At 38.0% G+C, this 26,658-nt stretch overlaps 1 protein-coding gene across 2 annotated transcripts in view; it reads left to right on the top strand.

The window, feature by feature from the left end:
* The window catches only part of Vps13b (vacuolar protein sorting 13 homolog B), a 601,468-nt gene that overhangs the window by 63,942 nt on the left and 510,868 nt on the right, over positions 1–26,658 (top strand). For both annotated transcript variants that reach the window (XM_059247261.1, XM_059247260.1), the window contains exons 9-16: positions 4,968–5,063; positions 5,451–5,573; positions 6,004–6,141; positions 7,061–7,148; positions 8,090–8,281; positions 14,130–14,299; positions 17,117–17,311; positions 18,504–18,628. In XM_059247261.1, coding sequence (XP_059103244.1) covers positions 4,968–5,063; positions 5,451–5,573; positions 6,004–6,141; positions 7,061–7,148; positions 8,090–8,281; positions 14,130–14,299; positions 17,117–17,311; positions 18,504–18,628 — 1,127 coding nt within the window. The remainder of the gene's footprint in view (positions 1–4,967; positions 5,064–5,450; positions 5,574–6,003; positions 6,142–7,060; positions 7,149–8,089; positions 8,282–14,129; positions 14,300–17,116; positions 17,312–18,503; positions 18,629–26,658) is intronic.

Raw genomic sequence — 26,658 nt, 5'->3', positions numbered from 1 at the left:
TCTTTCAGAGGGCTGAGTTTTGGATCCCAGTTCACATCAGTCTCCAGGGGAGCCTGTGCTCTCTTCTGGCCTCTGTGGGTACTGCATTCATGTGCACACAGCCCCACATAGACAGACAGACACATAATTCAACATAAAATAAATCTTTAAAATCTCACAGCTGCCTCTTTCTGTGATTTCCTTACAGCAAAGTTGATTTCATATTAATTATTCATTACTAATGAGACTGAATGTGACATTTTCACACACGTGTGTAGCACGTACCGGAAGTTAATTGTGCCCCTCTTCCCGTTGTCCCCCTGCATCCCCTTCTCAGCCCTTGGAGTCACTGTTGCCGTCAGGCCGTCTTCCTTTGGCTTCCTCCGCCAGAGTGAATATGCAGTGCTGATTTTTGTTTCTTCTTTTTCTTTTTTTGTGGTAGTGGTGTGTATGTGTGTGTGTCCAGCATGTTTCATTTAATGTAATGTTTTCTAGTTTCATACTTTTTCCTGGAAATTTCATTCTTTATTACTGAGTAATATTGTGTATCTGTATCACTTAAATGTCATTTATTTCATGATAGGTTTCTAAGCTGTTTCTGTATCTTGGCTATTATAAATAGTGGCATAATAAATACGGAATGGAGGTATCTCTTTAGTATGCTGAGCGTTTTCTTTGAATACGTATCTTAAGTGGGCTTCTGGGTCATATATGGCAGTTGTATTTTTTATTTCACAGACATCTCGATACTGTTGTCCATTGGCCATGTTGATTTGCATTCTCACCAGTAGTGTGGCCAAAGTTCCTTTTCTCTGTATCTTTGCTAATGCTTGTAATACGTTTTTATTGTTTATGTGTAGATTTACCAATTTTACTTCATTTGTGTGAATGTTTTGTTTGCATGTATGTATGTGTTCTATTTGCACCTGATACTCACTGAGGTCAGAGGGCAGTGGGTTCCCTGAAACTGGAGTTAGAATAGTATCTGGGTATTGGGAACCGAATCCATTGTGAGAGTAGCAAATGTTCCTAACTGCTGAACCATTTTTCTAGCCTACATTTTTATTTTATTTGCATTTTTACTTTTTTTTTTTGGTTTTTCGAGACAGGGTTTCTCTGTGTAGTTTTGCGCCTGTCCTGGAACTCACTTTGTAGCCCAGGCTGGCCTCAAACTAACAGAGATCCACCTGCCTCTGCCTCCCGAGTGCTGGGATTAAAGGCATGCGCCACCATTGCCCAGCTGCATTTTTACTTTTAAAAGAACTACTTTTATCCTTCCTCTCTTTGTTTAAGACAGTTCAATTTATATCTAGGTCCTCTTCTATTTTAAACAGCATTCAACTACTTTCTTTATTAAAAGTGAATATAGCCAGGCAGGGGTGGCGCATGCCTTCAATCTCAGCACTTGGGAGGCAAAGCCAAGAGGTTCTCTGTGAGTTCGAGTCCAGCATGGTCTACAGAGTGAGATCCAGGACAGGCATCAAAACTACACAGAGAAACCCTGTCTCCAAAAACCAAAAACCAAAAAAAAAAAAAACCAAAAAAAAAAAAGAATGTAGCTATATATTCAAATAGAGTACATAACATGTATGATCATAGTGAGTAAAAGGGAACATTCTTTTGTGTAAGTATAGTTACTAGTACTTTGGTATCCCGTATTTGTTCTTTGATAATATTTTGCCTTCCCTTCCTTTCAAATACAACTCAGCTTGAATTTTGAGTTGTTTCCTAGCTTTTTCTAATACTATTACCATACATGTCTGTAATCAGTTCTTAGTGTTTGCAACAAATATTTACATATTTATTTGACCCAGAGTCTCATTTAACACAGGCTGGCCTCAAACTTTCTATTTAATAGCCAAGGATGACATTGGATTTCTGATCCCGTGTCCTCTTAAGTGCTACGAAGGTTTACAGCTCTCTACTGCTGTGCCTAACTTCAAATATTAATGCCCGCTGTGTCCCTGAGTGAGACTGCGTGAAGTCAGCAATCCCAGTCTAGAGCTACATTGTAATTGTAAACCTAAATGATGTAAAGAACGTTTATTAGTGAGTTAGGTAGAGAGAGAGGAAAGTAACAAAAAGGGAGAGAATTACGCATTTTAAAATTGGTTGCCAAGGAAGGTTGTTTTGTGAAGGAAGCATTTAAGCAAAGGTTCCTGAAAGAGAAAGCCTGGTGGATATATGGGAATGAGCATTTCAGGACTAGCAAGTGTTCAAGAACTGTCAAGTAGGCAGCTAGTTTAGAACAAGAGCTAATGTGTCAACAGTGTAAACCTGTCTGACAGTGGGGCTTTGCAGCAGTGTGGTTTGAAAACCACTTAGGTCATTTTAAACTTGTCTTTATTTTGAGTGAGTTAGGAAGCTTTTGGACAGAAAAATTATATGGTGATTCAAATTATTCTTTACAGTGGATCATTGTGATTGTTGTGCTGAATGAATGCGTAGATGCTGCCGGGGGTCAGATTTGTACCTTCCCTCTCCCTGGAGGGCACCGTGGTGTCACATCTCATGCTTTAACACATACAGACACAGAACACTTGGTTTTCCTATGCTGTCCTGCACTCTCCACTGTTTTACATTTTATGAAATTCCAACATTATCCATTTTATGAATATTGTTTCCTAAATCTCTATGTCAAGTTAGTCATCATATTCCATACTTCTTAGAAGCTATCCACAGACTATGAGGTTTTTTTTTTTTTTTTTTTTTTTTTTTGGTTTTTCGAGACAGGGTTTCTCTGTGTAGCTTTGCGCCTTTCCTGGAACTCACTTCGTAGCCCAGGCTGGCCTCGAACTCACAGAGATCCGTCTGGCTCTGCCTCCCGAGTGCTGGGATTAAAGGCGTGTGCCACCACCGCCTGGCCCTGACTATGAGTTTTTAAACTTAGTACATCAGTATGTATTTTTAAAAACAAGTAAGTAGTGAGGAAAGTCAAAGATTAAAAGTTAAGTACTGCCTTTTCTAATGATTTATTAAATTACTGTAAAAATTGTATTCCATAGAACCAGTGCCTATCACTTATGCAAAATATCTGTGGAGGGACAGTATTTGTTATTAGTCAGTAAAATTTTTGTTTGTTTGTTTGTTTTTTGTTTTTCAAGACAGGGTTTCTCTGTGTAGTTTTGGTGCCTGTCCTGGATCTCACTCTGTAGACCAGGCTGGCCTCGAACTAACAGGGATCCACCAGGCTCTGCCTCCTGAGTGCTGGGATTAAAGGCGTGCCCTACCACCGCCCGGCAATTATTTTTAAAAATGTAAAGCATTTGTGCTTCTCTAATGTTTCTCTGAGGAAAATATGTTGATATATAGGAGGAAAATATTTGAATTCAGGGTTCCGCTTGGATTTTAAGAAGGTATGGACTTAATTTGTGGTTTATATTTTGGTCAGAAAATAAGGTCATGTTTCTATATTAGCATTTGGAACAGTTGATATTAGTCCAACAAAAATCATGCTAAATTAAATGTAGCATTTTTGTAGTAATGTTTAAGTTGTTCTTGTAATGTTTAAGTCCTTTTAATCAATTAATTGCTTTTTTCTGTGGAGTAATTGTAGACAGCTGAAGGCTGATCAAGTTTTGAAATTCATTTTTACTTAAATATTTTAATTTCAGAATTCTTTTTAAAAATAGCAACTTTGAGAATGCCAATACTAGAAACATATAAGAAATAAAAGCCTATCTGTAACAGAAAAAAGTATAGAATCATTAGATTAAATGAGAACAATTAGTTCTTCTCAGTATAAAGTAGCTAGGCTTAAAATTATAATTTCCAGTTCAATAACTTTTATTTGGCTTAATTTTTTTTTTTTAAAAATGTGATCTCTCTCTTTGCATTTCAATTTGAAGTATATTATATATCCATTTTGCAGAATAACACTAACCAGATCGTTGCCAAAGCCAGGAAGGACACGTTAATTAAAGAACTAACCCTTTCATAAGGGAAGGGATGTTAAATTGCAGAAGAGTTGCAGCAGGACTGCACAGTTCTCCTCTTTGCGCGTTTCTCCTGTGTTTGTTACCAGTTTGTGCTGTCATGTGTGTCAGCCATGAGCAAAGTTAACCAGTAGGCAAAGACTGTGTAATACTAGTTGTTTCTAGACTGTAGTTAACCCTTGTCACTTTATTTTTCCGTTCTGTGATGCAAACTAGGCTGGCCCATTGTGTTCACAGGAGTGTAGTTCAGGTCAGGTGTGCTCTCTTGCCCCCTGCACTTGGACTTCAAAGGCAGGGGTCTGCTGCACATGTGAGCCAGCCTGGTGGACATGTTGAGCTCTGGACCACTCAAGGTTGCATAGGGAGACAATATCTCAAAAAACCAATCTGCCAAACAAAAACAACCAAAAGGGGAAGTAATATAAACACATTCTATAAATAATATACTACGAGTTTCAGGAAACAGCAGTGTTTGTATTGTGTCATTGGTGGTCCACATGAGTGCTTGTTTCCCACAGATGACAAGTGTTTGTTGCATGAATGAATGGGTCTGTGAGATAATGTAGGGGATGCGTTTTGATAAGGAACACCTGTGATTCTACCTCCTGTGGGAACTAGAAAGTCTTACTGAATCTGTGTTTCTCTGTAGCTTCTTTCTTTTAAAAATAGTGGAGAATCTTGGAAATGATTGAAATTAAACATATTTGAAAAAATAAATTAAATGAATTAAAGTCATAATATGTATATAATACGTTTTTAATAGATTATTTGGGCCGTTTTATGAGTGGGACTGTGAATATATGTAGCTTTTTTTTTTAAAGTGCTATGAAGGAGTTAAAAATGTTGCATGTTTGACTATTTTTTAGTCCATGGATAATTCGTAGCAGCTGTTTTTTTCTTTCTTTCTTTCTCTTTTTGCACCTGTTTTTCTGCTTAATAATTAAATTTCCTGAATCTTAAAATTGGCCTTATTTTCATAATGTATAATGAAAATGACAATGTATTGCTATTTATGGCTAGTTTTGATTGACTTGATATCCTTCTGTTTCTTAGCTCACTGAAATGCAAGCTGAGAGTAGCTATTATAGCCCACAGAAGGTCAGATCTAAGGAAGTGTTGTGTTGGGAACAAGAAGGAACTACAGTTGAGGTAATCTGTCAACATTAATGTGGGACACGGGCTGTTGTCAGAGCTGTGTGTTTAAAATACTTAGATTTACAGACTTGCAATCATTCTGTTTTAGTCAGTATTATTGATTGGAATAATTATTACTTCAATATGCAACATGAATTTGTTTCAGAATGTGTGTCTGTGTGAGTGTGGGAGGCTTGATGTTCACAGAGTTCCAACCATTGAGGCTATGAAGGTTTGAAGATACAGAGACAAGAAAACTGTCTGTGTCATAGTGTATCATTGTTGAATGCGTATGAAAGACAGCAGTTCTAACTGTTTTATGTAGAGAGTCTACAAGGAAATCCTGTACTGCCGTTGTTCTTCAATACAAGTTCTCCATTCTGATGTCCTTTTCCCTTACAGGCACTTATGATGGGAGAGCCTTTCTTTGATTGTCAGATTGGATTTGTAGGATGCAGAGCCATGTGTCTTAAAGGAATTATGGGTGTTCGAGATTTTGAGGAGCATATGAATAGAACTGAAACTGTAAGTCAAGATCTTCCCCTTATTTTAGATAGAATGCAAGGATAATGAAGTGTACTAATAACCATATAAGATCTGCTTGGCTGCCTTTGACTGTGGCTTGAAAGAGGGCCTTTCCTGTTCCCTCTGCATTTCCTGTGTAAGAAATAATGTATCTCAGGAGATATAAAAAGTTGATAGCACTTAACACTTAGATAATCATTCCAAACATATTTCATTCATAAATGCTTTATTGTTTATGGTAGTTGCTTGGAGTTCCTTTTTAGTTTTTAAATTGTTCTTTGTCAAAATAGCAGTAAACAGAGATCACATTCCTTTCCTTTTTGTAGGAGGACATCAAGCTTTAGTGATTTCTGTTGAGTACTAAAGGAGTGAAGTATCATTAATAGTAATGACTTTTTCTACTGTTCAGATTTATACATTCATTTTGCAGGAATCCTGCTTCTTCATTTGTGGTGAAAATTTGAGTACAAAAGGTTTGACATACCTTACAAATTCGTTGTTTGATTACCGAAGCCCAGAGAACAATGGTACCCGTGCGGAGTTCATCTTGGATGCAGCTCACCATAAGGTCCGGGATAGATATTTGAGCCAAATACTTGCTGTGGGTGGGTGGACACATTGTGTGAGTACTTGTGATTGTTGTTTGCTTCTCAGTCTCTTCCAGGCATTGATTGTTTATTGAAACATTTGGAATGTTTTGGTCTAGGTTCTGAACCTAGAAAGGCTTAAGGGATGTACAGAAATGTTTAGCTTTTTGTAGTATAGCCATAGTTTGTTTATGCATACTTTACTATTAATCAGTTATGGAGGAAACACATAGAATTACCTCTATTAATTTTTTTTGTCTCTAAACTGTAAGATTGATGAAAAGGAACAAACTTCACTTTTCACTGCATACTTTTTTGCCATTTTTTCCAATTTTTCATATAAGATTATATTAATATGGTTACAGAATATTAGTGAATTTTCAGATAATTAATTACAAATCCTTTGTATTCATGTAATATAAACTTATAATTTACATTTTAATTTTTTAATTGAGATTGGCTTTCATAGTTAAAACTAAACAATTTAATGTTTCCTAGTGTGATGAACACACGTTTAGAACATTCGAGTGTATTGTCAATGTTTGAAGTGTTTCATGTCAGTATATTGAGGTAATTGTGGACTGCCTCAATTTAAGGATGCATTATTGAGCAGTTTTGTGATAGTGGTAAAGGTCAAGAGTATGTACTACATACTCATTAAAGCTATTCATTAACTAGCCGGTGTTCCAAATGTCTAGTAGAGATATGGTTGGCCTCCAGTGAGGTCGGCATTAGAGGAACACCACTCTTCTTAGGAGGGAATTTTCTGGAAACCTCTTTTCTTTTGCTTTGCAATCCTTTGGTTTGATGCAGTCAGTGTAGGGTTGTGAACCAGATGTATTCTGTTTTAATACTTTGTTCTGTCCAACGTTGTGCTTATATTTCTGTGTTTATTGGCAGGAGACACATACTGAAGTAGCAGGCATGCAGAGGTTTGGTGCTTTCTACATGGATTACCTATACACCGTGGAGCACAGCAGTGGCAAAGGTGGGCTTCTCTTGATTTGCAGTTACCGCTCCTTAAGCAGCAGAAAATCAAGGCAACTTCAGAGTTAGTTGGCCCTTGGCATACTATATTCCATTATATTACATTTATCTTCAGGTATTTTGGGGGGAAGGGTTTAATTTTGGTATTGTAATAGAATTTTAGTGTTATAATAGACTGTTCTAATAGATCCTGGCATTTTAAATCCTTTACTTGTATAGCTGTGCAAAAATACATTTAAAATACCCAACTAATATCAGTATCCATACACATTAAATATAAAAATTATATATATAAAATTTCATTTTACATTAGCATGTCAGAAAAAACAAACACTTATTTTTCTGTACTAAATATATTTTGAAGACTATGTATAGAGATTTTTATTATAAGTTTGTTGTTATGAGCAGAAAAGTAGAAATAAATTCCTTCAGTGCTGAACACAGGTTTAAATAGACATTTAAATAAGTAATAGTTATAAACCATGTTAGAAACAGGAGCATAAATAAGGAGCGAGGGGAGGTCAAAGTAAAAAGTGACAGTTTGTTTGAAGGGTTGGAAATTTCAGAGTTGATCTTGAAGGTAAGGTCTTTTTTATAAAGAGAAGAACATGAGGCTGGAGAGATGCTTCAGCCACTGAGAGCATCTGGCTTCCTTCCAGAGGTCCTGAGTTCAATTCCCAGCAACCACATGGTGGCTCACAACCATCTGTAATGAGATCTGGCGCCCTCTTCTGGTGTGCAGGCAGACGTGCAGACAGAACACTATACATAATAAATAAATCTTTTTTTAAAAAAAGAACATATCAGCAAATTTCTGTCATCTTTTTTTTGCATTGTTTTTGTGTTTTTAGTTTTCATTAATCAGAATTAAATATGGTGTTTATACATTTACTTTTTATGTCTGATTGATGCTTAAAATACTAATATAAAATTGATTTCTAGGTCCAGCAAATCAGCAAGACTTTCCTTCTGGGAAAAATGAGGATTTGGGAATAGTCCAAGAAAAGTCTACCAAAAGCCTCGTTATAGGTCCTCTGGATTTCCGCTTGGACAGTAGTGCGGTACATCGTATTTTGAAGATGGTTGTCTGTGCTTTGGAACATGAGTATGAACCATACAGCAGGCTAAAACCAGGTGTGTTCTTGGCTTAATTCTTGACTGCCAAGATGTTTCACTGATTGTGTGATTCAGTTTTACTTTCTTTCTATTATATTCTGCCTGTTAGCATGGGCTTTCTTTCACGTGTACATCTGTCAAATTAGTGAGTGAACTTGTTTGTGGAAATCGTCAGGTGAAATGTGTAATTTTGGCATCAGGGCTTGAATAAGCCATGTTCGTCAGTGTTTCCTTGTCATGCTTCTTTATCTTTTATTTTATGTGCATTGATTGGTGCTTTGCCTACATGTTTGTCTGTGTGAGGGTGTCGGGTCCCCTGGGACTGGAGTCACAGACAGTTGTAAGCTGCCATAAGGGTCCTGTCATGCCTTTTACTAGTCTTTTTAACACATGATTGTGAAGTATTACCTGAACGTGCATATTTAACATTCAAGAAAACTTAGGAACTACTGATAAAAATGAGTTTGCTAGACAACTAATTTTAACACATGATATGAGATATTATATTTTCTGAAAACAAATTACTTTTAGTTCAGTGAAACGACTCTATAGAAGAAAGACCATACTGAGAGAGTGTAGTACACCAGTTACGAACTCACCTATGGAATCACAGTATGGTCTGAACTTCAACCGTCACTTTTTTTGTTCCATTTAATTCTCCCCCCCCCCCCAAAAAAAAAAAAAAAAAAAACAACAGGGTTTCTCTGTGTAGCCCTGGCTATCCTGGAACTTGCTATGTAGACCAGGCTGGCCTTGAACTCACAGAGCTCCACCTACTGCTGCCTCCTGAGTGCTGGGATTTAAAGGCATGTGCCACCACCACCAGTTTAACTTTTTTTTTTTTAATGTATATTGGCCTCCCTTCCTTCCTTCCTCTCGCCCTCTCTCCCTTCCTTCCTTTTTGCCTACCTCTGTGTCTGTGTGAGAGTGTTGGATCCCTTGGAACTGGACAGTTGTGAGCTACCAAGTGGGTGTTAGGACCTGAACTCGGGTCCTCTGGAATAGCCAGTGCTCTTAACAGCTGAACCATCTCTCCAGCCCCTTCAATTATCTTTTTATTTATGGGTGTGTATGTATGTTTGTATGAATGTATGTATGTGTGTACAGGTGCCGACAGACACCAGAAGAGGTCAGATATACTAGATCTAGATTTACAGGGTTGTGAACCTTCTGAAGGCTGGGAACCAGATTTTGGTACTCTGGTAGTGCAGTAAATGTTCTTAACTACTGAGCCATATCTGTAGTCTGTGATCTCACTTTTCAGTAACATTTCAAAATTTCTATTCCTTTCTCTATATATACTGAATTAAAATTATTATGGAACATAGATAATTGTTTCTTCAATATTCATTTTTTTCTTATCATAGAAACTTCTATAATAAAATTAAAGAATATGCATCTTTGGTACATTCATGTGATGATGTTCTGGTGACCAGGATGGGAGGTGAACTTTGTGTGGAGTTTGGGGCTATGACTTTAAAAGGAAAGAACATGCCTTTTTCCTTTTCTTTCTCTTTTTTTCCTTTCTTCTGTTTCTTTCTGCCTGGAAATCAAGTGTAATCAGAAACTGGCTTTGCTGTCGTAGACTGAGCTGAAAGCTGCATGCCATCCTTAGGAACGTCAGGGCAACAAGGTGAACTCAATACTGTGGTTGCACTGTGTCGAGCCTGGAGCCTATAGACAATAGATATGTGATGAGACATTTGTCCAAGGTTAATATTCAGTGGCTTCCTTGATTGCTCTCTACCTTTCAATTTCAAGCTGAAAATAGTTGACTTTAGTGTAGAATAGTGATCACCAGTTGATGATTTTAATCATCAACCCAGGAAACAGGTGAAAGTTGTATGCACACAGAGTTTCATTTTGAAGACATGGCTTTATCATTTTATTTACCAAAAGTGTGAAATGTCCTCCTATTTACCTGCAAGGTGATTTCCAAGCCCCATATACTTGACATTAATTCAAAGAGTTTTAATTCTAAATGAAAACAACAACAACAACAACAACAACAACAACAACAACAAACAAGCACACAAAACAAGGTGTCTTGGGTTTCTATTGCTGTGAAGAGACACCATGACCACAGCAACTCTCATAAAGGACAACATTGAACTGGGGTGTCTTACAGTGTCGGAAGTTTAGTCCATTATCATCATGGTTGGAAACATGGTGGTGTGCAGCAGACATGGTGCTGAAGAAGGAGCTGAGGGTTCTACTTCTTGATCTGCAGGCAGCAGGAAGTGAACTTTCTATCACACTAAGCATAGTTTGAGCAAAGGAGCCCTGAAAGCCTACCCACACAGTAACACACTTCTTCCAACAAAGCCACACCTCCTGATAGTGCCACTCCCTTTGGAGGCCATTTTTTCCCCCCAAATCACTACACAAGGTGATGAATATTTCAAGGCAATTGGTGATCTTTTCTGAAGGCAGATTTTTCTGTCCCACCAGCCAACTCCCAAATAACCACATGGAGACATCTTGTTAGTTATAAAAGCTGGGCTGATAGTTTAGGTTCGTTACTAACTAGCTCTTAGAATTTAAATTAACCCACTTCTGTTAATCTGTGTACTGCTCCAAGGCTCGTCCACCCCATCTGTGAACTTCCCATGCTGCTTCTTCTGTGTCTGCTGGCAGCTCTTGGAGTCTTCACCCATCTTCTGCCAGCATTCTCTCTGCCCTGAAAATCCTGTCTAGCTATTAGCCATTTAGCTTTTTAGTTAAACCAATCACAGTGGCATGTATTTACGCCGTATAAAGGAATATTCCCACAACACTTTCCTATAGAAGAATTATGTCTATTCATCTATATACATACATATATAATGCATATATACACACAACTAAAATTTTAAAATAAATAAAATTTGAAACAGTGGATCATCTGATAAATGTGATATCTGTATATATGCCTTGTAATCCTAGTACTTGGTGGTGGGAGTCATTATACATGGCCAGCCTGGGACAGATAATGAGACCTGGACTTAAGCAAACAAAAGCAGGAGTGCAAAGCAAGATGTTAGTAATCAGTGAGAAGATGGATTTGTTCTACACTTTTGGTCCAAAAATTAAAATTTCTGTTTCTACTTGTTACACATATGTAGAGAACAAAAATTAAAAGAAATTATAAAAAATTAAAATAAACTTAGAGTTTAAATTTCAAATCAACAAGCAAGCAAATAAATACCACCCCCAAACAAAACAAAGAACCAGCCTGTGGTATGGTCAGTTCTTGTATTGTTCCTGAGTGATTTTCGTTGTAGAGTGTTCCCTTGGCATTCCTTTTTCTGTTTGGGTAAGATTTCAGGATTCTTCTCCTTTGTGTCTTCAAAATCTTGGAAATCCTGAGACGTTCTTCAGGGATCTACTTGGCTTTTCTTGTGTCACTTCCTCCTTCCCCCAGTGTCTGTGGTGTTTGTTTTCACTAAGATCTTCTACTTGATATGTAGAAGCTGGAATGGTGCACTGCTGGTGTTCTGACGGCAAGCTAGTCTATCATGTATATCACTGTCTATTGAATATAAGTATATGATATTTAAATATTTATATAAATTTATGTATTGAATATTAATATGCAATATTCAACTAGAATTTTACTTCCTGTATTGTCCAGTTTTGTTTCTTTGCTGTACTTCTGTCTTTAATGATCACTTTTCTGTTTAGATTATTAATTTTTGTAAAATGTCACACAGTTTTATTAGTGGTACATATTCTACTGTTTAAGCATGAGCTTAAATAGCAGATGTGCAGTAGTAATAATTGTCTAAGCAGGATATAATAGAAAAAAATGATATGATTGATGATTGATCATGATCCTCACCTATTGCTTCCCTAATGATTTGTGGACTGAAGACCTGTAAGTTCATAATTTATATAATTGGAGTGAATATACCCTGCTAATTGATGCTTGAATTCTACAATTATGCTAGTTGAATTCTTACATATCAGCCTGTAGATATGTATGATTACATATGTTTTAAATCTTAAGTTGTTAACAATTCTCCTGTATTGTTTTTATGTACTTCCCCATCAGTATATATTTAAGTGAAAAGTTAAGGGTACAGTTCTATGAATTTTACAAACTTAACCCCATCTATTTACGTAACTGCTCTAGAAACACAAAACATGATCAGTTTAGAAATCCTCTTTGCGCTTTCTTCAGATCATTCATTTTTCTGGCTTCAAGGATAACCATTATCCTTACTTCTAACATCTGAGAGTACTTTGAGTGTTTGAATGCTTGTTTCTACTATTTATTTATTTTTGAAATAAGGTCTCATGGTCTAGCCTTAGACAGCCTGGGACTTGCTATGTAGATCTGACTGACCTTGAACTCATAGAGATCTATCTGCCTATGCCTCATGAGTGCTGGGATTAAAGGCATGTGGTACCAACCTTGGCTTGAATTCTCATAAATGGAATTATACAGCATTTGCTCTTTTTATATTTGCGGGATTGTTCTTATTGAAGTATAGGCTTCTTTTGTGTGGATATAATCTACTTATGCATTTTACTTTCAATGACTATTTGGTTCACTTTTAGTTCTTTTGCTGTTTTCATAGCGAACACTAGCTTAAATGTTTATACATTCCACTCTCAGTGGATACTTCCAAAATGCATGTGTGAGTGGCTGAACCTTTCACTCCTATGAGTATGAAACTTTCAGTTGCTTTTGATCAGGTTATCACCTGCTACCAAATTTTTATGATCCACAGGCAGAAATGGTTTTTTATGTCTTAAACAGTTAAAAAATTTCATTTTGTACATATTAAAATTGTATGAAATTTAAATGTGAATGTCTCTAAGTGTATGTGTGTTTCGAACTCAAGGCCTCATGCATTCTAGGCTACATCAAGTTCCACGAACACGGATTTGTTGAAGCCCATATGATTGTTTCTTGTCTTGGACTGCTTTTGTGCTCCAGTGGTGTATCTGGGTAATTGTGACATGATCTGGCCCATCAAGACTAACATTTATTTACAGTATGACACTACAGATAGAGTTTACTGACCTTCCCTCCTATATGCCTGTCAAAATCCAGTCATTTCCATCTTTTAAATTTAACCGTTCTAGTGGGTGTTCTGTTATGATACCTAATAATGTCTAGCTTTTTATATACTGTTTGGTGTTTGAAGAAGTCACATTTTGGGTAAGGTGAATAAGTTAGCTCAACTCCGTTTTCTCTTAATTATTTCTAAGGGGTTTTACATTTTAAAAAAATACCCATTTTGGGGCCTGGAGAGATTGCTCAGAATGAAAATCGTTTGCTGCTGTTTCATTGAACTCAGATTCTATTCCCAGCACCCATGTAGCAGCTCACAAGCACTTGTAACACCAGTTTCAGGGGATCTGACAACCTCTTCTGGCCTCTCTGGGTACCAAGCCCTTCTGTGCTGCACAGATGTACCTGCAGGCAAAACGTAAAGAAAATACAAAAAATACACACATAAAGAAATCCTAAAGGACATCTGTCTGTCTTTGTGGGTATCTCTGTCTCCATCTGTATATATCTTTGTCTGTATATCTGTCTGTGGCAAATAGTTTTTCTAGTTTGTGTTTTGTCTTGTACCTTTAATTTTAATGTTCAGAAAATTGGTATTATTTTAAAGAAAGAAATTATGAACTCCTGAAAAGAAATATCAAAATAAAATATTTAATTTCTGTATACCTAGGACTTACACATTTATATTATCCAGTAATTTGTATTATAATCTAGAGTAACTAGATTTTAACTATTTTATGACTGTTTCATTGTTGAAGAATTGCCCTTAAAAATCATGGAGCTGATTAATTCAGTTTTTAGTTGGTTAAGAAAATTAACTTATTTAAAATATTCTTCATTGACTTTTCATCATTTTCATTTTAGAAAGTAAGGATGAAAAGGAGGCAGTAGTGACTCCCGAGGACGTGGCTGCTTTGGAGGAATACATTCCTACGCGGCATACGAGTGTTACTCTGCTCAAGTGCACTTGCACGATTTTCATGGCAGAATTCAATTTGCTAGACCGTTTGCTTCCTGTCATCATGGGAGGAAAGGTGCGTTTGCTGTTCATGACCTGTTTTCTCTGGTGCATGCATTATTAAAGTGTATCTGCTTTTATTTTTCCCCTTATGGGGTAAACGCAATATAACTATAGTTGTTGATTTTTAGAAGCTAACATTAAATAAAAAACTTTTAATAAATCTTAAGTTAAGGCTGTATAAAGAAATGCTGAAGAGTATGGCTTCTAGAAATGAGAGCATATACTGCTGTGTCATCTCAGAGAGCTGCTCTACAACTTCAACTCTTCCTTTCTCTTCAGGGTTTGATATTTCAAACAGTTGTTAATTTAGGGGTTAAGAAATCAAAAATTCTGCTGAATTATCTTTATTTCTTTTAAAAAATATTATATTTACTTTCTCTGTCTCTGCCTCTCTGTCTCTGTGTTTCTGTGTCTCTGTCTCTGTCTCTGTCTCTCTCTCTCTGCACCCTGTATCCCTTGGCACACTTTGGGAGGTCGGAAGATAGCCTGTGGGAGTCAGTTTTTGCCGTCTAGCATGTGTGTCCCAGGGACTGACGTCAGGTCTTAGGTTAGAGGCAAGTGCCCTTACCTGCTGAGTCGTCACCTCACCTGCCCTTTACGTCTTTATTTATACAATGAAGGCAGAATCAGTATTGCTGGCAACTTCTCAGAGGACCAAGTGACTTCAGTCATGTGTCAAAGACCATATATTTGTCCTTCATTGCAGCTAAGTGTTTTATAGGTCCACAGCTGTACTCCAGGAGTGGTTTTTAGAAAGCCCTAATGTCTTACTGGAATGAGAGAAGCCAATAATCTAAACAAGTCATCTTGTTCCTATTCAGGACCGGAACTGGACAGTTTTAGAACTAACACACTTCTGCTTGTTCTTCCTGCTGATATGTCACCCTTATAAAGGCTCAAAGGAAAGAAGCCGGGGAAGGGTCCAGCACTCTCTTCTGACCTCTGCAGGCATAGGCACACACCCATTCCCAGATACACATGCAGGCGAGACACTCCTATGCATGAAAAAAACCTAAAATAACCTTAAGACAAAATCCAAGGAAGATATGGTCCCTACACGGATCAGAGGTTGAGTGCACAACCACTTGCACTAAGAAACCACACAAATAAGAAGAAAGAGGGGTAGAGTAGCCAGAGTTGGAGGACCTAGAGCTGGGCATTTCACAAAAGCGTGGTTCAAAGTGGAGAACCAAGAAAAAAATCAAGGACAACTTTTGCCAGTAAACTCTTAGGCTTTATTAAGCTATTGGGATTTTTGAGTATGGACTTCAATCCTAGTAGCATCAAGGAAAAAAAATTAAGGTAAAGAATATTAACAGAAATTGAGCCAGGCATACTGTTTGCATGCTTTAATTTCAGCACTTGGGAGGCAGAGGCAGGCAGGTCTCTGTGATTTTGAGGCCAGCCTGGTCTACATAGCAAGTTCCAAGACTATATAGAGAGACCCTGTTTTTTTTTAAAGGAAAGAAAAATTTAAAAAAAAAATTACCAGAAATAAAGGGAACCACTCCAGAATGCTACATGTGTCTTTTTAAAGATTGAGGGACATACACAGTTCCTACAGCTGTTTAGTCAAAGTGGGTATTTTGTATGATTCCATTACATGGAGTTTAAAAAGAGACCAAACTGATCTACAATGCTAAGAGAGAATGCTGGTTTCTCCAGTGCTGGTGTCAGCCTTCTGGAGTTCTTCAAATCATTGTGCTTCGAAGTTCAGATCAGTGTGGTTCATTTTAGGTTTTTCCCCCAGGTACCCACACTAATTTAGAAAGCAAAACAAAGCAATAACTGAATTGGAAGCAGTTTCACAATTACTGCTGATGTAAACAGTGAGGGTAGTATGTTCATTCAGTTAATTTTAACCATGTTTCTCTGTGATATCACTGACTTTTGGGTTAGAGAAACAGTTTGTCAATAGATTGTCTCAAGACAAGAAGGTCTTGGTTTTCTTTATTGAAAGCCAGAACCGGGACATGTTGAGAGTTCTAGGAAAGGTGGGGGTACTTCCCATTAGGGTCCATTCTCTTCCAAGCCTGTCTGTGCCAATTTGTGAGCTCGCTGCCACTGCCAAAACCTCTTTGAGATAGAGACTTTTGTGCCTTTAGCATTTGTACCTTTTTTTTTTTAAGGTTTTTAAAGGCAGGGGTTTCTCTATGTAATTTTGGAACCTGTCCTGGAACTCGCTCTGTAGACCAGGCTGGCCTCGAACTCACAGAGATCCACCTACCTCTGCCTCCCCAAGTGCTGGGATTAAAGCCGTGTACCACCACTGCCCAGCTTAACATATGTATCTTAGTAAATATGTTTTGGATCTTATTTTTGCTTCGTGTATACTTTATTATGTCTCATACAATGTTTGGTGTGATCCTCTCCCGTTTAGAGTGGTTAAGGAAATAAGGAGTGTTACTTTTTCTGTTGAAAAATAGAAATCGTTAGCTAAAAGAGCAAGAATAATTTTACTTAAAATGCATTCTTTAAAAGTTGAGGCATGCCGGGCGGTGGTGGCGCACGCCTTTAATCCCAGTACTCGGGAGGCAGAGCCAGGTGGATCTCTGTGAGTTTGAGGCTAGCCTGGGCTACCAAGTGAGTTCCAGGAAAAGGCGCAAAGCTACATAGAGAAACCCTGTCTCGAAACCCCCCCCCCCCCAAAAAAAAGTTGAGGCATACTTGAAATATCTGGAAGACATTTGTATTGGGTTATTTCATGAGAGTACTAACAAAGGTATCTCTGGAGGTTTCTCACTGTGAAATAGGAGGGTCTGAAGTTTGTTTAGAGATATATATGTAAATCAGTCATTGTTCTGCTCAGATTAATACCATTACTTTCCAGAACTCAAGTAACTTCATGAATGCCACAAACTTCCAGTCACTTCGACCTTTGCCATCCATTCAGATATTAGTGGATAAAATTAATTTGGAACATTCTGTTCCTATGTATGCTGAACAGCTGGTGCGTGTAGTCAGCAGCCTTACTCAGCCTTCTGATAATCTTCTGCATTATTGCTATGTCCACTGCTACCTTAAGGTATGGAAAGAGAATTTTCCTGTTTGTTAGTATCTGTTCACTTTAGTAATATCAAATGAATTGCTTATGAAATCTTTGTTCTTAAGGTTGTAATTTTATAAAATCAATATTTCATAAGGTAAGATTTAAGTAAGATTTAGTCACTACTCCACTATAAATTAAAATGTCTGTATTTTAAATTCCTTTGAATTCCAAGAAATTAGTAGTTTGATATTTGTAAGGCAATTGTGATTTTACAGTTTTAAAGATTTAAAAATATCAACCACAATGAGTTTTGTAAGCAGTATAACAAAATGTTTAATACGGGTGCTGTTTTAAACAAACCCAGGATACTTGGAAAGAAACATTAATATAGGCGTAGTGCTTTTTAACACTTTAACATACTTACTTTTAGTCAGTTTCTTCTTCTTGGACTCACAGTAATTCTTGATTTAAAGGAAACATCTTATTTGTTTAGTGAGTCTGTGTGCAGGCATGCATGCATGCATGTGAGTACACACCCTTGTCCTTGTGGCTCTGAAGCTGAGGTTGACATTAGATGTCTTCTTTGATCACTCTGAACATGATTTCTTGATAGTGGGTCTCCACTGCACTTGCAGCTCATGGATTAGCTGACCAGTGAACCCCCTGGCTGAGGTTACAGGCATGTGTCACTGTGGCTGGCTTTTATCCATGGGTTCTAGGGACCTAAGTCAGATCTTTACACTTGTGTAGCAAACCATCTCCCCAGTCCTTCTACCTCAAACTTAAAAACTATTAGGAGTAATCTTGTAGGGCCAGTGAGATGGCTGAGTGGGTAAAGGTGCTTGCTTCCAAGCTTGCCATGGATATGGGCACATATGGAGTGAAAGGACCACTTGGGTAAAAAATACTTCCTCTAAATGGGTTTCAGATATTGAACTCAGCTTCTTAGGCTTGGTGGTGCTTAAAAAAATTCTTAGTTATATATGTATGATGTAAAACAGATATAACACTAAAGATAATACTTTTATATCTCTTCAGATTAATTTTAAGTGTAAAATATTGAAATGTAACTGTTGTTAAACTGTTTCAAATAGAAGACTGTGTTTTGTAGGAACTTCATTTGAGAGGTGGAACAAACATGGTAACATATTTATTGTGCAGCTGTTGGTGGTGACTCCCATCCTCGCTTACTCTACTCTGAACATCTGATTGTGCTCTGTTGTTCTAGGTGTTCGGTTTCCAGGCAGGACTGACATCTTTGAATCACAGTGGATCTTACTGCTTACCTGTACCAATTATTCCCTCTTTCAGCACTGCCCTTTATGGGAAACTTCTGAAGCTCCCCACTCTCTGGTAAGTAAGTACTTGTTGAACTTTGTGATTTACCTTCATTTTTATTTTATAATTTCTGGATGGAAAAACTCCAAACATGTCTATCTTATGCTTATGTACTAGCTTTATACAAAACTTTAGAAAACAAATGAAATTTTTTTTTTTTTATTGAGACCTAATGTGGAATAATCTTTCTGTACACTGTGAAGAAGTGTCACTCTGATTGGTTTAATAAAAACCTGAACAGCCAATAGCTAGGCAGGATTTCCAGGCACAGAGGATGCTGAGAAGAACAAGGGAGAGTCACCAGGAGACACAGAGGGAGCGAGACATGCTGGAGGACAGGTAAAGCCATGAGCCATGTGGCAATACATAGATTAATAGAAATGGGTTAATTACAGTTGTAAGAGCTATTTAGTAATAAGCCTGAGCTATTGGCTGAGTATTTATAATTAGTAAGAAGTTTCCATGTGGTTATTTGGGAACTGGCTGGCAAGAAAGAAAAGTCAGCCTACAACCTAAGAAATGAAAACCTCTTTTTTAAATTAACGTAATTTTTTAAATGATTCTTTGGGAATTTCACATCATGCACCCCAGCCCCACTCATTTTCCAATCCTTCCATGTCTGCCATCCACCCTTGTACCTCTCCCTACAAAAGAAAATTAAAAAAATAAAAAGAAAAATAATAACAAAAAAAGAGAAAAAAAAATCACTCCACTCCTCTGATTTTTCCCACCTCTCCATCACATAGCTTTTTGTTGAAGTGGTCTTGGGAGCTGCTGTGTGTCATGCACAATAACCTTTTTGTCCAAACAGCTTTACTTGCAAATGTTCATTGTAATGAGCTGTTGGTCTGGTTCAAGGCCTCTGGCTTCTGGCACACCATCAACACTGGACCCTCACCGAAACTTCTCTGGGATATCCTGCTGTTGCCCCAGTCATGTGATTCCACAGGACCAGTCAGTCATGTGCTCCAGTAGGTCACAGATGAGGTAGATGTTGGGATGGGCCAACTCAAAGCCCTAGATGTGGGTTTGGATGGTAGCAGAGTTGGTCAGTCTGGGCCTCCACCAGGACCAGCTCCCTCAGGAAAGGGTCAGGGCCAGCTCTCCCTCGCACATGCCATTGGGGCCAGCTCTCCCTCAAGCAGGGATGGTGAGGGGTAGGGCCAGCTCTTCCTCTTGCAGGGCCAGTTCTCCCATTGTGTTGGCTGGCGAGGGGGGGGGGGGGACAATTTTTCCAGGGCCATTGAGGCACCTGTGGACAGCTCTCCTGCATCCATGACACTACTGTGCAGTTCTCCTGCTGAGGCAACCATTGTGGGGCAGGACCAGGTTTCCATTGCCAAGGCCACAGGGAACAGGTGGGAACTCAGGCCATGGACATCATTACAGTCCCTGGCAGCAGTAGGGCCACTGACTCAGACATGGCCCTGGCCTGCAACTCGGCCCTGATGTGTCACCATGGATATTCTTTTCTAATATACTGTTCCCTTAATAATATACAATTTGAAAGTAAAATTAGTAAGGTTCACCTTTTCAAAGAAATTTGCCTATTAATCCAGAAAGTTTGTAAAAGGACATAGTATAATTAACTCTTGGAATGTATCCTGTGAATAAAGCCATTTGAAAGTTACTCTTAATGCCTCTGGTAGGTTTATTTTAGTAAATGTAATTTTCCTCACATGTCATTTATTATGCTATGCACAGATGGATTTAACTTTATATACATGGCGTATTCCATTTGAGTCTAATGCAGTTTATATTTTTATGTGTTAAGAAATGGGGGCTGGGTATGATAGTGCATATTTTAATACCAGCCACTCAGGAGACAGAGGCAGGTGAGTTTTTATGAATTTGAGACCAGTCTGGTTTACATAGCAAGATCTATGACAGCCAGGGCTACATAGTGAATAGTGAGACCCTGTTTCAAGAAAAAAAAAAAAAAAAGAAAAAAGAAAAAAGAAAAAGACCATAGGATTTTTTTGTAGTATCAATTTTGGTATCATTTTTACTAAGTGCTTCAGAAAACTGTTATCTCAATTGTGTTATTTTATTTACATTGTGGTCAATGAAATACTTAGTTTCTTTGTAAGAAAGCCTTTTGTGTTGACATTTTCTGGATAGACATGAACAGGCATCTGCATGTTCCAGAAGTTTAACATCCCAGTATTTGACTTTGCAAATCTTGCCTTTGCCTTTGAGTGACTCGGGCAGATTCTTGTGTTTTGCCCTTAGCACATTTTGATTCCTTTAGCATTTTAGGAACACAATTTATATTTTGGTCTCTGTTAGTTACTTTTCTTGTTGCTGACTCAATGCCTAATGGAAGCAACTTAAGTGGAGAAGGGCTTTTTGGTTTATACTTTGAAGCTGTGTAATCAATCATGTTGGGGAAAGCATGGTGCCAGGAGTGGAAGACTGCCAGCCACATTCTATCCACAGTCAGGAAGCAGGGGCCAGAGTATAAAGTCCCACCCCTGTGACCACCTCTTCCAGCACAGCTCTACCTCCTAAAGGTTACAGCCTTTTCAGACAGTATCACCAACAGGAAAGCAGGTGTTCAAACACATGAGCACACCGGGTCCTTTAACATTCAAACCACAGTATGGTCTGAATTACTGAGATCTACCAGCGACTCTCCTACCTCCAAGACCACATACTACCATGGGGAGCAGCAAAGTCTCTAAAGCCTCATGGTGGTCCTGACATCCCTCTTGAATCAACAACCTCTTTCTTAACTCTCTTGTGAACATGCTCCTCTTTGACCTGATAAACTGGGCAGCAAATATTTTCTCTCTCATATCCTGTTCTCTCAGGAATGCCTGTCCTTTTTCTGAGGACTTCTAGGTCTTGAAATTAATGAAGACCTCAGCCTGCAATCACCAAGTGTTCCTAATGGCTCATACGAGACAGCCAGTCAAAGACTGAGTAACTTCATATTGCCTTAGTTTGTATAGCCTTTATTTAATGGAGGAATGAGTGGGTAGTATATTAATTCCCTTGTTTCTAAAGCATTCATACTTACTCCATTTACCTCCATGTTACATAGTCTCACAAGCCAGGTTCTAAGTGTCTCTTTCCCCAATTCAGGCAATCCAGTTACAAGGTATTCTCTGATTACTATAGTTTTCTGTAGTAAGACATTTTTGAGGCCCCCATCTACTAGTTAATTATGGATTTTCCTTTCTTTATTATTAATTGTTGCAAATGAGGGCTATCTTCTATCTCTTATTATGTTTTCCTTCATTCACTGTTTGATTTTTATTGTGAATTCCAAGGTTTTGGATCCCAGCAAAGGCTCTGTACCAGTCTTAACTTGTGTGCTCTCTTTCCCTTACATTTGGCCAGCTGTGAAATTAGTAAACCAACACCTCTATCTCCTCCTTTGGTTGTTGGTTGTTTTTGCTATTTTGGGGGGCCTGCCACCCAGCTCCCAAATAAATCACTTATGGAGGCTTATTCTTAATAATAAATGCCCAACCTTAGCTTGCCTTTTTTTTCTAGCCAGCTTTTCTTAACTTTAAATTATCCCATCTGTCTTTGGCTTCAGGGCTTTTTTCTTTCTCTATTCCTGTATACCTTTTCATTTCTTCTTACTCCATGTCTGGCTGGGTGGCTGGCTCCTTAATTCCTCCTCCTCCTTCTTTCTATTTATTCTCTCTGCCTGCCAGCCCCACCTATCCTTTCTCCTGCCTTGCAATTGGCCGTTCAGCTCTTTATTAGACCATCAGGTGTTTTAGACAGGCACAGTAACACAGCTTCACAGAGTTAAACAAATGCAACATAAATAAAAGCAACACACTTTAATATTCTACAGCATCCTCTTTTTCTGCCAAATCAGAGCCTGATGTGAAGAATGGCATCTTCATGTCTTTTTTCTGTTGTATTTTATGCCTTACATAGACAAGTTTTTTTATGAGCAGTCAGCTTGATCTCAGTTATATGTCTTAATGTCTACAACAAATGCCACTCAATAGCCACCAAAGCTTTTTTATGACATTGTCTGATAGATGCCACTTCTTTGAGGATTGCTGTATATTCTTAGTTCATCAGTTGCTTTGGAGGTATCTTCTACTCATGAGGTAGCTGCCATTTTTAGTGATTGGAATAGGAACAGCCCCCATCGGCTCACATATTTGAATGCATAGTCACCAGGGAGTGGCACTATTTGAGAAGGATTAGGAGTGTGGCCCTGTTGGAGTAGGTATGACCTTGTTGGAGGAAATGTGGCTGCTGTGGGTGGGCTTTGAGGTGCCAGAAGCCCATGCTAGGCCCGGTCTTGCTCACTCTCTCTCTGCCTGTGAATCAAGATATAGCTCTCAACTACTTCTCCAGCACCATACCTGCCTACATGATGCTTTGCTTCCTGCCATCATGATAATGGACTACCCCCCTGAAACTGTAAGCAAGCCCTCAATTAAATTTTTTCTCTTTTAAGATTTGCTTTGGTTATGTTGTCTCTTCACAGCAATAGAGCATTGACTTAAAACATCATTCATGAAAGAGGCATGCCATCTCATACCGTGAGGAGTAAGATGACCTCCCTAAGGATACTCTACTATGAGATACCTCAGCTAAGGTTGCATATCTTATCACGCATCACAGTGAACTGTCAGTACAACAAGGATATATTACCCTGTATCATATAGGAGAAGGTAGCCATATCTGAATTGCTTCTTCTTAAATTTCTCCCTTGAACTGATGAGCCCCAGGTTCATGTCTCAGCCATTGCAGGTTACATATATACATGTAACAAACCTACCCAACTTATCTTTGTCTTTGTCAGTCCCTGTTAAGAAACTTATGCTGTGGAGCAATCCTTTTCTATACTATGACTATGTATTACAATAAAAATTTGACAGATTGGTGGCTGGGTAGGAAGTTAGGCAGGAAAGCCAAACTGAGAATGATGGGTAGAAGGAGGGCGGAGTCAAGGGGGATGCCAGTGAGCCGCCCAGGAAGCAAGACATGCTAGAGGACAGGTAAAGCCATGAACCACATGGCAATACATAGATTAATAAAATGGGTTAATTTAAATGTAAGAGTTAGCTAGTAACAAGCCTGAGCTACCGGTTGAGTGTAGCCGGAGTTTTCTCCAGTCCTGCCTGGCCCACGGTCAGGACAAATCTCTCTCACCTGCCAGTCCGGCAGCTGCTCAGACCCGACCAAGTAAACACAGAGACTTATATTGCTTACAAACTGTATGGCCGTGGTAGGCTTCTTGCTATCTAGTTCTTCTATCTTAAATTAACCCATTTCTATAAATCTATACCTTGCCACATAGCTCGTGACTTACCAGTATCTTACATGTTGGTACTCATGGTGGTGGCTGGCAGCGTCTCCTCACTCAGCCTTCCTGTTCCCAGAATTCTCTTCTCTGCTTGTCCTGCCTATACTTCCTGCCTGGCCACTGGCCAATCAGCATTTTATTTATACAGAGCGATATCCACAGCATGTTGAGCACTTATAATTCATATTCAGCCTCTGAGTTGGTTATTTGGGACCTGGTGGTCAGGACACGATACGTCTGTTTACAAACTTACCTTTGTTAACTTGACTGGAGAAATGTGAATAAACATGTCTTTACCCAAGATAGGGCACTGATGAAAGTATTCTGTCTTTGCTCAACTTAGGAAACTAGTACGTTTATTGGGGTTGTTTACTGGAACCTGAATAATGACATAGCAAAGCCTACATCCCTGGAGCTCCTGGTAACTTGTAGGCAGCTCAGCTGGTTGGAGTGCCTCCCTCCCCAGCAGTTCTTACTACTTCTCTAAACTTGTGGATGTTGTGACATTCTGAAGTGCTTTGGCCTGTAAGTTTTATTTATTTCCTGAGTTTTATGAGGTGTTTTGTTTCTAGGAAGGATTGCTTAAATTCAAGGAAAATGGCTATGGAACACAGCTGAAATTTCCATAGTTAAAAAAGGAATATTTAAATAAGGTTTAGTAATATGTAGATCTTAATAGTATGAAATTCATGTAAAATAGGTCTACAGGCACCTGAAGGAAAATATTCCAGTTTAAATACTTTTGAATGCATTCAACATCAAAAATTATATTTATTTCCCTGTGCTTTGTAGTTTTGCAAATAAGACCATTCCCCATAATTTGTAACACATTTTTTTGTTGTTTACAAAGGCATGTTGCTTTGAAATATTTTCTTTATAGTTTTTTCTTCATAAGTACTACATTTCTTTAGTTCTTTTTTTCGTTGTTTCTTTTCTTTCTTTCTTTCTTTCTTTTTTTTTTTTTTTTCTTTCCTAGATAACATTTCTCTGTGTAGCCCACGCTGTCCTGGAACAACCTCTGTAGACCAGGTTGGCCTTGAACTGCAAAAATCCACTTGCCTCTGCTTCCTGAGTTCTGGGACTAAAGGTGTGCACTGTCACTGCCTGGCTAATAATTACAGAACTTAGTACATTCAGATACTGCTAAGATAAGTGCAATTGGAAGCCAGTAATCCACTAGATAAAACAAACCACACAGTTGGTGATTGAAATCAAAATCCACACAAAGGCCGAGAGTTCTTTTGAGCACTTTTTAAGATTACTGCAGTTCTGCTCCCACTGGTTTCTCTTTCCCACATCGTACAGACTGTCCCATGAGGATGAACACGTTCATATCCCAGAGTTCTTGAGCGTAGGTAGATGATGCTGTGTGTGTAATCCATTTTTGTAGCATAAAGAACATTGGAAATACTCTTAGTATGTTTTGAGTTAGCAATTAGAGTTTATGTAAATGAGCAAAAATGGTTTGTACTTTTTATGTAAAACTATTTCTAAATTGAACTGTAAATTCTGTATGAAACTTTAATGAGGTAAATTAATATTTCCAAAATATGTGATTAAATAACATTAAAAATACATTCTTTCGTTTAAATTTATTTTTTATTATTTGAAATTTTGGGTTGTGTTTTATCTTTCATTCTGAACTTCATGGTTTTGAAACATAAACTTCAAAACCTCTTTGTTTGTTCAGTGGTTGTCATCAGTTTAATATGTAGTTCTCTTGTCTCAGAAGCAAATTGGACTGTGTCAGGCATGCCAGGACTCAGTGGTCAGCAGCGCTTGATAGAAGTCTTGATCAATCACTTTAAATTTGTAGTTGTCTGTTCCCAAAATAGGAGGGTATTTCATGGTTATTAAAGAGTGGCCAGTGGATAATGTGGAAGCATAATCTTTTTGCTAGTATCAGTTTTAATCCTTAGTCCCATGCCGATCGCTGTTTTTAGATACCTGTTGGATTTCCAGATGAATGTTGAGAACGGAAGAACGTATTTCCAAATGCATTTTTTAAAATTTCAATTTGAGTATTCTATGTAGAAAGATGTGTTTATTGTGGATGTGCACTGAGATATTTCCTGACTGAACTGGACCTTTGGTAACTAGCTTAAAGATGAAACTCAGCATTGTTAGTATCTCAGTAGCCTGTGTAAGTTTCTTTATTTTACAGTTTATCATTAGCCTGATTCTAATAGTGGCTTAGTTTTAGCTGTTCTGTGTATAGCACAGGTAACATATATTCCATTTTGACTGATTTATGTCACTCAGTGCTTGTGAAATATATCCAGACAGTGGAATGTAGTTTTGAAATTGCTTATTATTGCTAGTGTATGATATTCTATTACATGAACATTTTTAATTCATATGTTCTTGATCTGAAACTTTATTCATTTGTATAAAATTTTTTTATTCCTTTGCCATTTCCCCTTAAGCTTAAGTTGTGCCATCTACTAAATATTTTTCAACTAACCATGATGCAATAGGGCACTGTGCTATGTGTGAATTTGGGCAAAAACTGTAGTAGAATATAGAGAGCATGAATTGTCATGTGTCCCTGGAAAATTAAGTAATAATGGAGAAGACACTAAAAAGCAATCACCTCTATATTTAAAAGGTGAGTATGAACCACTCTGCTCTGTGTGTTTAAGAAAGGAGACTATTTCTTCAGTTATCAGGGACAGCTTAAGAGAAGAGGTTCTGTTAGGACTAACCATCCCTTCCATGATTGAGGGAAGTTTCTGCCATCACAGGAAATACAGTGAGC

This window comes from Peromyscus eremicus, chromosome 20, assembly GCF_949786415.1.
Source record: "Peromyscus eremicus chromosome 20, PerEre_H2_v1, whole genome shotgun sequence".
NCBI classification, from domain to species: Eukaryota; Metazoa; Chordata; class Mammalia; order Rodentia; family Cricetidae; genus Peromyscus; species Peromyscus eremicus.
Note: the sequence above shows the minus strand (reverse complement) of the source record. Positions and strands in the feature narration are given on the sequence as shown.